Consider the following 12,460-nt stretch of genomic DNA (forward strand, 5'->3'; position numbering starts at 1 on the left):
TAGTCTCATTTTCCACCATTGAACCTTTACAATATGACTTGGCAATTCAGTTGGATTGAATTTCCCTCTCAGAAGATTTACAGGTTGCCTTGGTCATTCCTGCTTTTCTTTCTTTCAGCATCAGGCAGGGCTCCAGACTACTACCAAATGATTGCATTTTATGACCTTTTTTTTGCCGCTGCGACTAAATTTTTTTAAAGGTTGTGCTGGTGCGACCACCACGTTGCCCGTCTGATAAGCGCGGACCGTTTATAAGCTTGGATCGATATTAGCAGCGCAGCGCAGCGCAAGCTCTGACCAGGTTTATTTGCGGGCCAATCACGCAACGGCACTGGGAGATCTCCCAGAGAGAAAATGTTTGAATAAACTGCAGTATTAAAGGTGCCATAGAATGGAAAGTTGAATTTACCTTGGCATAGTTGAATAACAAGAGTTCAGTACATGGAAATGACATACAGTGAGTCTCAAACACCATTGTTTCCTCCTCCTTATGTAAATTGCATTTGTTTAAAAGACCTCCAAAGAACAGGCAAATCTCAACATAACACCGTTACTTAACAGCCGGGATCATTAATATGCACGCCCCCAATATTTGCATATGCCAGACCATGTTCAGGGCATTAGACAAGCCAGTATTAACGTCTGGATCTGTGCACAGCTGAATCATCAGACTAGGTAAGCAAGCAAAGACAATAGCGAAAAATGGCAGATGTAGCAATAATAACTGACATGATCCATGATAACATGATATTTTTAGTGATATTTGTAAATTGTCTTTCTAAATTTTCGTTAGCATGTTGCTAATGTACTGTTAAATGTGGTTAAAGTTACCATCGTTTATTGCTGTATTCACGGAGACAAGAGCTGTCGTTATTTTCATTATTAAACACTTGCAGTCTGTATAATTCATAAACACAACTTCATTCTTTATAAATCTCTCCAACAGTGTGTAATGTTAGCTTTAGCCTGTTAGCCACGGAGCATAGCCTCAAACTCGTTCAGAATCAAATGTAAACATCCAAATAAATACTATACTCACATGATCCAATCCATGCATGCAGCATGCATGACGAACACTTTGTAAAGATCCATTTTGAGGGTTATATTAGCTATGTGAACTTTGTTTATGCAATGTATAATAGAGTCGAGAGCTCAGGGGCAGGGAGCGCGAGCAATTAAAGGGGCAGCAGCCTGAATCGGCGCATTTCTAATGATGCCCCAAAATAGGCAGTTAAAAAAATGAATTATGAAAAAAAATCTATGGGGTATTTTGAGCTGAAACTTCAGACACATTCAGGGGACACCTTAGACTTTTATATTACATCTTTTAAAAAAAAAAAAACGTTCTAGGGCACCTTTAATAACATCGCTACGAGATCTAGTGAGAAGCATTCAAATTCTGGGCAGAATTCTCTGTTGAAAACCATAGATTTCAGATCAAACATCTCTGACGTGGAAACCAGGATAAACATTGTGGACAAACAAGTTACAGAGGGCTTTTCAGTCCATAAATCACCAACATTCCATGGATTTATAGTAGTGCTAACTGCAGACATTCTCACAGACATATCTGTGAGTTTGATCTCATCACGTAGTAGTACATTAATAGAGTCATAAGCCGCATTACCTGGGTTGATTCATTCAATAGTATTCGTGTATTTAGTATTCCTGTGAAAGTGATGTAGGGTATGACAATCTGAACAGAAGTTGTCAAAGGAGACACATTAAAAACGCATGTTGGAAATGGTAAATGCATTTCGGCTGACAACTTCTCATTGAATCACAGAAAACGCACTTAATAGCCTGGAAACGGGGCTTCTCTCTCACACACTTGATTTCCGCCATATTGCATATAATTTGCGAGTGTCAGACAGCCGTTATCAATATGTGGGAGACTCCCATACCTTCCAGGAGAGGTGGGATGTCTGTAACTGTAACCATGGTATTGTGGCAGAAATAATCACGTATTTTTACATTATTCATTTCAGGATTCGGGCAACCTTTTGAGAGTGAAATTCAAGCACTTTTTTTCAGTTCTTCACACTTTTAAGCACCTCAAAGCTCTAAATATGATCCAATTTAAGTGTTTTTATTGTGAAGACCAAAGAAATAAAAATATTAAAATTTTTAAATATTTTGTTGTTAATCTGCATCTCAACTCAAGCTTAGTGCTTTACTGTCAAATCAGCATTTTTAAGAAAATAAGCATGTATTATTAGTTACTACACTTGTTAATGGAATGGTTCAACCCAAAATTAACATGATCCCATAATTTACTCACCCTCAAGCCATCCTAGATGCATATGACTTTCTTCTTTCAGCCGAACACAATTGGAGCTCCTCTTCTCTTATATCAAAATCCTCTGACATTTTTCTTTAAAACTTCTCCTTTTAGACTTCTAACTTATGACTCTCATTTTGCTCTATCCTCTGCACTCATCATTCGTCAGTTCTCACTTAAGCTTACACGACGCCTACGTCATATGTCGGTTTTTACGTTGTACATGTGCTTTTTGGAGTTTCAAAAACTTGAACACTATTCAATGCCATTACAAAGCCGGGAAGAGCCAGGATATTATTTAAAATAACTCAGATTGTGTTCAGCTGAAAGAATAAAGTCATATACGAGGGTGATAAATTGAGGGTGAGTAAATTATGGGATAATTTTCATTTTTGGATGAACTATTTCTTTAATGCAAAGTAATAGCAATTTTATTACCTTTACCTTTGATTAAAAATCCCCCCAACCCCCAGCTCTACCAGATCAGGTGCTGGTGCCACCATCTCTAGAACTTAGTGGCACCGGTGCTACTGCTCTCAAATGTTAGTCTGGAGCCCTGATCATTCTTTGAAAAGGGATATTTTTACCTTTTTCATTAAGGTGATTCATGCACTGCTAAATATTTGAGAAATCCCTGCGTTCGTAACAAGATCAGGCTCAAATTTTTCACTTCCTCTTTCAATTTTAAAGTGAGTGATTGTGAGGACTTGCGATTCAGCGACGGAGCCTGATGAGGTTAATGCGGTCTGTCTCTTTCTCTCCATCTCCCTCTTCCCTCCATGTGAGTGTAGATGTCTCGTTCAGCCTCTACGTTCAGTCTGAGCGGCTCTATTAAAAGCGCAGTGGTTCAGCGGTCTAACTCTCTGGACCATGCCCCGCGGCCTAGAGTCCCGGTGTGTGTCCGCACTCCGTGCAGTCCAGAGAGAGCTGATGAACCAGCAGCTCCCGAAAGCCAGCTCCGACCATCCATCCTGTCCCTCCCAGCGGCTCAGCCCGTAGCTCAGTGCCGAGAGCTCCTGGCGCCCCCAAAGCCGCAGCACAGATTCCCTGGGTCCCCGCGGCGGGAGACCCTCCTGTAGGATTCTTAAATGTGAGCACAGCAGTTCTGCCAATTTGACTCACTGTGACTTACTAACTCGTAGTGTATCTGGGGATGGTGTCAACACTAACTTACTAGCACACGGATGGGCTATGGTGGCACTCATTTATTATAAATGATCAGAGGACTTGTTTAGAGGGATCACTTAAAAATGAAAATTGTCATTTACTCCCCCTCACCCTGTATGACTGAGTTTGAGTAAGTTATTTTAATGGTGAGAAATGTACTTTTTTTCCATAATGAGTGAATGGGAGTCCAGATTGGCAACAAATGACAACTAAAGCTCCATAACTGTAACTTAACTGAAATTTTAATCATTGTTAGCTTGTCCTCACCTCTGAAGTAGCGGTCATCTCATTCATAGTTCTGCATATTCAAACTTAAAACATTATGATTGACGAATGCGCATCACATGATCAGTGATAATTAGCCACCATACCAATATCATTGCTTTATCATTGACGTGTTGCATTACCTTAAAGGATTAGTTCACCCAAAAATGAAAATTCTGTCATTAATTACTCACCCTCATGCCGTTCCACACCCGTAAGACCTTCATTAATCTTCAGAACACAAATTAAGATATTTTAGTTGAAATCCGATGGCTCTGTGAGGCCTCCATAGGGAGCAATGGACACTTCCTCTCTCAAGATCCATAAAGGTACTAAAAACATATTTAAATCAGTTCATGTGAGTACAGTGGTTCAATATTAATATTATAAAGCAACGAGAATATTTTTGGAGCGCCAAAAAAAACTAAATAACGATTTACTTAGTGATGGCCGATTTCAAAACACTGCTTCAGGAATCATCGGAGCACAAATGAATCAGTGTGTCGAATCAGCTGTTCGGAGCACCAAAGTCACATGATTTCAGCCGCTGGCAGTTTGACATGCGATCTGAATCATGATTCGACACACTGATTCATCTGTGCTCCGATGCTTCCTGTGTTTTGAAATCGGCCATCACTAAATAAGTCGTTATTTTGTTTTTTTGGCGCTCCAAAAATATTTCCGTCGCTTTATAATATTAATATTGAACCACTGTACTCACATGAACTGATTTAAATATGTTTTTAGTACCTTTATGGATCTTGAGAGAGGAAGTGTCTATTGCTCCCTATGAAGGCCTCACGGAGCCATTTTAACTAAAATATCTCAAATTTGTGTTCTGAAGATTAACGAAGGTCTGACGGGTGTGGAACGGCATGAGGGTAAGTAATAAATGACAGAATTTTCATTTTGGGGTGAACTAACCCTTTAAGTCTTATTTGTGTACTTTTATAGCGTTTATTAATATTTTGAACTGACTTTTTATATTTTCAGTTTTATGAATTGTATTAATAATAAATACATTTAATATAAATTATTAATCAATTCAATTTTTTTTGTCTTATCAATTTTAGTACTTCACCTTATTTATACATAATAGCTTATTTATTACATAACTTCATAAATTTGTCTTTTTCTTGCCTAAAACTGTTCTTCAGAAGATTTGAAATGTATCATAAAATTCATATGAAACGCACACACAAAAAAAGGTCCCCATCCACTTTTTATTGCTTGGTAAAGAAATTCTGCTAAAACATATGTTGTGTTCTTTAACACAGACCTCAGATCATTTATGATGGGTGAAATATGAGAGCAGCTGACACAGTTGCTTTTATAGTTCCATGATTCCATGAGTATAATGGCGGTTCTCATATAAAGATGTAATTGTTACTGTGGCGTACGATGTAATTTTTCTTTTTTCCATAAATCTCATATTTTTTTTAGTGATACTGTTACGAGATCACATTGGCATGATCTATGGGCGTGAAAGCTGTAAAGTGGCTGATGACCATGATTTAATCTCCTCCTATTTCTAATTTAAACCCATAAAGTATCATCTGTATACTGGAGTGTGCGTGCATGTTTCTTTGAGCACACTCAAGGCAATTCATCAAATGGCTTTTCTTTTTTCCCCTTCATTGCCATCGGCCACCTTTTATTGATCCTGAGGGCTCCAATGCAGTGCAAGGCCACCTTAATTCTTATTAAGCAATGCTAAGTAATAGGATTATTCGTGTGCGTGTGTGAAAGCAGCCTGGTGCTTGTTACATCTGTGGGCTCATTAAGAGTAAAGCAAAATAAATTGGGTTTGTGGTTTTCTAACCTCTTTTTCACCCTCACATATCTGTTTAAAGAAGGGAAAATGGCATTATCCTCTGCATGTAGGTTATTCCTTTGGGTAACACTGTTGGTTCTGAAGGGTGAACACTTAACTAGGGTCAACCGTGTGCATTCTTACCTCAGCGAGCTTGTAAAGCCAATATCATTAACACGGATTTCTCCTCTTGCCTCTTCTCACCCCTCTTGAATAAACTCCTACAAAAACCTGTGAACGTCTGGCTTCTGCTAGAACACTTAAAACAAAAAGCCTAACACTGGCATTTATTTAATGTTTAGTTCCTAATGTAAATTTATTTCCTATCCTCAGTCGATGAAGGTGAGCTGTTGTTGTAGGATTCAGTAGGGCTGGGCGGTGTGATGGTGAATATACTGTGAACTGTTAATCTCATCAACAAAATTACAGATAAAAATGTTATTTGACAAGGAGTTTTGATAATGAAAACTAGATAATTAAACTGATAATTAAATATAAAATATATATTATTGATGAAAATCTAAAAATATATATACAATTGGTGAAAATCTAAAGTACCTTTAAAGCTATATATATATATATATATATATATATATATATATATATATATATATATATATATATATATATATATATATATATATATATATATATATATATTAGTACAGTCAAGCCAAAATGTATTCAGACACCTTGAACATTTCATTCATTATTAGTTTATTTACTGTAGTTTAAAAAAAAAAAAAGGTAATAAAATATGACAAGATCTCAGAGTTAAACTGTGTCAGAAAAACATAATCTTAATTATGTCAAATAACACTTAAGCAAAACTTGGTCAGGTCAAAGTGCCTGAATAATTTTTGGTCCCAAATTTTTTTTTATCAGTAGTAATAATAATAATAATAATAATAATAATAACTTTATTTTGTATAGTGCTTTTAAAAGTCATTTCTCAAAGTGCTTTACATAAAATAGGCGTAATAAAAACACATTACAAAAGGTATTTATAAACAATGGGGGAAAAAATTAAAATAAATAAAAAAAAAATACATAAAATACATCACATGACAACCACAAGAATCACTTTTTCACCCAAATGCTTCCCTAAAATAATGAGTTTTAAGGGATGATTTAAAAAATTTTTAGGGATGCTGCATTTCTAATCTCGGAAGGCAGAGAATTCCATAACTTTGGGGCAACTGAAGAGAACGCCCTATCACCCATTGTTCTTAACTGTGTTACCGGAACAACTAAAAGACCAGCATCAGCCGAACGAAGATCACGTGTCGGAATGTAGGGTATTAAAAGCTCAGTAAGATATTGAGGAGCAAAGTTTTACTGGTAGTCCACTGTATGAAGAATTTTTGGGTATAATATATCATAGTTTACTTTATTTTGCCATCCTTACATGAATTATAGTTGCCTGCACCCACTAGAAAAAAAAATATATCTAGTGTCTGAATAATTTTTGGTTTGACTGTATATATGTGCACACACATAATAGAGAGGGAGAGAGAGACCTTATTTGTATATTTTTATTTATTTATTTTTATTTACTTTAATGGTTATATATTTTTTTAAATGATTAGTTCACCCAAAAATGAAAATTCTGTCATCTACACACCTTCATGTCATTCCAAACCTGTAAGAATTTCGTTAATCTTCAGAACACAAATGAAGATATTTTTAATAAAATCTGAGAGATTTCTGTCCCTCCATTGACTGTCTAAGCAACTACCACTTTTACAATCTTTTTATGAACTTTTTGAAGTGTCAAACATTGATCGAGAACATAAACAGAAGCTCAATCGAACCTGCTTGATGCATGAGAACAAACTTTTTTTTTTTCTCTCTTGCAGAAGCTCAAACGTGCACACAAGAATGAACCTCATTGGTTCTCAAATGAGGAAAAAAAAAGTATGCTTGAGCTTCCATTTACACAACTGATGTGTGCATTGATGAATGTTTATGTGAATAAGCCTAAATTCAATCTGTTCGTCATATGAAGTGATTGTCTCTTAAGAAAAAAAAAACGCTAAATTCATATGAATTAGTTTTATAATCTCTCTATGAACTTTTTGAAATGTCAAAGTAGACTGTCAATGGAGGGACAGAAATCTCTTAGATTTCATTAAAAAATATATTCATCTGTGATCTGAAGATGAACGAAAGTCTTAAGGTGATGATACACGTAGCAACTTTTTGAGCAATTCTGCTGGGCAGTGTTGCCATCAACAGGCAACCTGGTGAGACACAGGGCAACTAATTAGGGCAACGGACAGTTGGCAGCAACCAATCAGAGAGGAGCAAATCTATTGCCAACCCAATAAATACTTTATTATTACTTGTTAGGCACTTTTTCAACTTTTCAAATATTTACAGTACAGTCCAAAAGCCACTAACCACTAAGATTTTTTATGTTTTTAAAAGAAGTTTCGTCTGCTCACCAAGACTACATTTATTTAATTAAAAATACAGTAAAAAACAGTAATATTGTGAAATATTATTACATTTTAAAATAACTGTGTACTATTTAAATATATTTGACAAAGTAATTTATTCCTGTGATGCAAAGCTGACTTTTCAGCATCGTTACTCCAGTCTTCAGTGTCACATGATCCTTCAGAAATCATTCTAATATGCTGATTTGCTGCTCAATAAACATTTATGATTATTTTCAATGTTGAAAACAGTTGTGTATTTTTTTTTTTTCAGGATTCCTTGATGAATAGAAAGTTCAAAAGAACAGCATTTATCTGAAATACAAAGCTTCTGTAGCATTATACACTACCGTTCAAAAGTTTGGGGTCAGTAAGAATTTTTATTTTTATTTTTTTGAAAAGAAATTAAAGAAATGAATACTTTTATTCAGCAAGGATGCATTAAATCAATCAAAAGTGGCAGTAAAGACATTTATAATGTTACAAAAGATTAGATTTCAGGTAAACACTGTTCTTTTGAACTTTCTATTCATCAAATAATCCTGAAAAAAAATATTGTACACAAATATTTTGTACAATTGTACACATTAAATATTTCTTGAGCAGCAGATCAGCATATTAGAATGATTTCTGAAGGATCATGTGACACTGAAGACTGGAGTAATGATGCTGAAAATTCGGCTTTGCCATCACAGGAATAAATTACTTTGTGAAATATATTCAAATAGAAAACAGTTATTTTAAATTGTAATAATATTTCACAATATTACTGTTTTTTACTGTATTTTTAATTAAATAAATGTAGCCTTGGTGAGCAGATGAAACTTCTTTTAAAAACATTAAAAATCTTAGTGGTTCCAAACTTTTGGACTGTACTGTATATGCTTTTCAGATCTGATTTGTGATAGGAAAAGGGAGAAGAGCGAGTTTGGCAAAAGGTGGATTTGAACCCGCGTCGATCGTGTCAAAAGCTACTTTCACGTGCCATGCCCTACAGCCTTACACCACTACAGACATTAAACAGAACACGTATTTTTAGTATTAACTGAAAACATTTGATGGCTAAACGCACATTAAATTGGACACCTGTTGGTATTTTAAGCATTAAATGAGGTAAATTTCCTGCTTTGGGTTGACACATGACAACATACCAGTGTAAAAAGAAATAAGTTCACGCTACTTTTCTTCACTCCACCGCCATCTTGTTTGAATTTTTTCTGAAATCTCCAAGCCGGTCATGTGATCAGCTGCTAGCATTCTGATTGGAGGATCTCAAAAAATTGGCCACAACCGATCTAAAGTATCCAGATAGAAATTTGTTGCTCATTCTCAATAGGAAAGTGCCCAAGCAACATTGCTCTGCAACATTCCTCAAAAAGTTGCCCTGTGTATAATCACCTTTACGGGTTTGAAATGACATGAGGGTGAGTAAATGATGACAGAATTTTCATTTTTGGTGAACTAACCCTCTAACGTTTTGCCTGTTATAATTTGATGGGTTTTTTTTTTTCGATCAGCTTATGTTTGATGCCAAATTATGTGCCAATTTAAAACTGAATGGCAAAATATTGAATATAACTAAATTTAAAGGACTTGTTTTTTTCATCAAAAGGCAATTAAAGTAACACTGAATCTGTGTGACTGTGGAAATATCAACACTGCAGAGCTTGACAGAGTACTTTAGAATTCAGTTAATGTGTAAATTCAATATAACATTTAATCTTTCAATTCTTGTTCAAAGCTACTACACCACTACATTTTTGATTGTGGCTCATCTAATCAGAATTTAGGGTCAGATTTATCAGTTTTTATAATGTTAGTTTAACTGTTTTTAGTCTTTTGGGGGTTTTTTTTAACTCGCGTTACATAATGCGAAATCATTTTTATGCTAATGCCAGATTTACAGCATTAATTTTATTCGATTTTTTTCTTTTTGCAACTTGAATGCAAATCAAAAGCTTATTCATAATAAATGTGGATTTGGATTATCTAATATAGGCATTAGTAAATGGGTATTTATTGTACAAGCTATTTCAAAGTGCTCCTATTAAGCTTTTTCGAATTTTACCTTTCATGCAGTGCCTAATATAGCAGTTTGTGAATGTAAAAGATCTGCCAAGTTTTACTAACATAGTTAATATCCTAAAAAGAATCGGTTCTTAACTGCCAGAACGAGTCTTCAGTAATTCCAGTCTCACGTCCTGTTACAAACCTATGTAACGAATTATAAAATATTGGCTGCCCGCAAACAACGTCGTCTTTGACCTGCCCTCAAACACTGTAGCTCTAGCTAAGGCCTGGAAGAGTTTGATTTGTGTTGTCGACATGTCGAGAAGACGCTGTTTTCTTTCATTTCCGACACTCATTGTAAGCTTTAGACGAATCACAACAGACTGGGCCATCTGACCAACCAGAGCAGAGTAGGCTCGTGGTTTTTAGAGGCTGAATCTTCGAACGAACCATTTTCAGATGTTTTGAGAAATTAGGTGAAAATTTAAAGTTGTTTTTTTTTTTTTACCTTGGATGCATGTACACCTAAGAAAAACCCCAAAACAAAATGAGGAAACTAAAATAACACTTTAACTATATCATTGTAAAATGATAGTGTGATTATAAAATCAATTTTTTTTTCATACCGCCCACTTCTATTTTATAAAAAGTACCCTAAAAGCCTTGCAGCTCAACGAACACTCAAACCCTACATTGAATCTTTAACAAGGACTCCTGAGTATGAAAATGCACCAAAGGTTAACACATCCACCACGTACAATTCAGCACTCTTGAGTCTTAAACCAATTACAGACAGGAATGGAAATAACTCAGAATAACACTGAAACTATCCTTTCATCGCTATATTACATTTTTTTTCTTTTCCGTTTTCTTTTTCCAGGCTGGTCATTCCCCATCCATGATCAACCTTTCCTCTGCCTTTGAGAGGAAGTACCATACCTTCAGCAGATCCACAACTCACCTGATCTGAACTTTGCCTCCTGCACTCTACAGCATTGTAATTAATTCCACACTATGGTACCACGTCCGCCCAACGCCTCTGGCCCATGCCCCCCACCTGGGTTTAATTTACAGGTCCAAAACCCACCAAATGAAGGAACGGCTTGTTGATGGCGATGTCTGTGCACATTTAATTAACATGGAGACATTTATATGACACGTTCTGATTTTATTAGAGTAGAGTTTTCACACAATTATTAACCACTGAAAGTATTTCTTAATGTTTTATGAGATAATCTAAACTAATCTAGTTTTCAGCTTTTATAAAGCTATAGACATCTGGTCATTGCATTTAAGAGGAAATGCACTGAGCTACCACAGTAATGCAGCCTTGTACTTTTAGAAGTGATTTTTATTGTTGATTCAGGGGTATTGGTTTCTGAAAGTAAAAAGAGAGTCGTTGCGGTCAGCCTGCCATGCCACATGCCACAGCCTGCCACTTCTATAAATGTTTATGTAAATCCTTCTTTCTGTCTCTATTTATGTGTAAATATTGTATTTTTCCACTTGTGATTGTCATACTAATAACAGTTTGGCTCTAACTTTTTGGAGTCTCTGCACTTACATCAGCACTAACATTACTTCATGTGTAAAGCAAAATTCACTTTTGTCTGTAAATGGGATTCATATGTCCTTGCCTACTGCAGATTTGTTTGGAGTGGGTTTGTTTTATGTTATTGGTTTGACTACTTTTGAAGGTGACTTCATTTATTCTTTATCAATAAAAGAAGCATAAAGCCTTCGTCGTGTTTTGTCTGTTTTGAAACGTTTAAAAAACATTTTTATGAAATATACAGAACAGTCCAAAAGTTTGGAACCACTAAGATTTTTAATGTTTTTAAAAGAAGTTTTGTCTGCTCACCAAGGCTACATTTATTTAATTAAAAATACAGTAAAAAACAGTAATATTGTGAAATATTATTACAATTTAAAATAACTGTGTACTATTTAAATATATTTGACAAAGTAATTTATTCCTGTGATGCAAAGCTGAATTTTCAGCATCATTACTCCAGTCTTCAGTGTCACATGATCCTTCAGAAATCATTCTAATATGCTGATCTGCTGCTCAAGAAACATTTATGATTATTTTCAATGTTGAAAACAGTTGTGTACTTTTTTTTTTCAGGATTCCTTGATGAATAGAAAGTTCAAAAGAACAGCATTTATCTGAAATACAAAGCTTCTGTAGCATTATACACTACCGTTCAAAAGTTTGGGGTCAGTAAGAATTTTTATTTTTTGGAAAAGAAATTAAAGAAATGAATACTTTTATTCAGCAAGGATGCATTAAATCAATCAAAAGTGACAGTAAAGACATTTATAATGTTACAAAAGATTAGATTTCAGATAAACACTGTTCTTTTGAATTTTCTATTTTGTACAATTGTACACATTAAATGTTTCTTGAGCAGCAGATCAGCATATTAGAATGATTTCTGAAGGATCATGTGACACTGAAGACTGGAGTAATGATGCTGAAAA

General features: G+C 35.1%; 1 protein-coding gene across 7 annotated transcripts in view; it reads left to right on the forward strand.

Annotated features, from left to right (window-relative positions):
• Positions 1-11,717, forward strand: part of ect2 (epithelial cell transforming 2) — a 45,286-nt gene extending 33,569 nt beyond the window's left edge. For 5 of the 7 annotated variants that reach the window (XM_048172154.1, XM_048172155.1, XM_048172157.1 and 2 more), the window contains 2 exons: positions 3,073-3,371; positions 10,857-11,717. In XM_048172154.1, the coding sequence (XP_048028111.1) occupies positions 3,073-3,360 (288 nt within the window). In that variant the 3' untranslated portion in view covers positions 3,361-3,371; positions 10,857-11,717. The remainder of the gene's footprint in view (positions 1-3,072; positions 3,372-10,856) is intronic. The other 2 variants (XM_048172159.1, XM_048172160.1) reach the window with 1 other exon arrangement.
• Positions 11,718-12,460: the final 743 nt, after the last annotated feature.

The sequence above is a fragment of the Megalobrama amblycephala genome, linkage group LG21, assembly GCF_018812025.1.
Source record: "Megalobrama amblycephala isolate DHTTF-2021 linkage group LG21, ASM1881202v1, whole genome shotgun sequence".
Lineage (NCBI taxonomy): Eukaryota > Metazoa > Chordata > Actinopteri > Cypriniformes > Xenocyprididae > Megalobrama > Megalobrama amblycephala.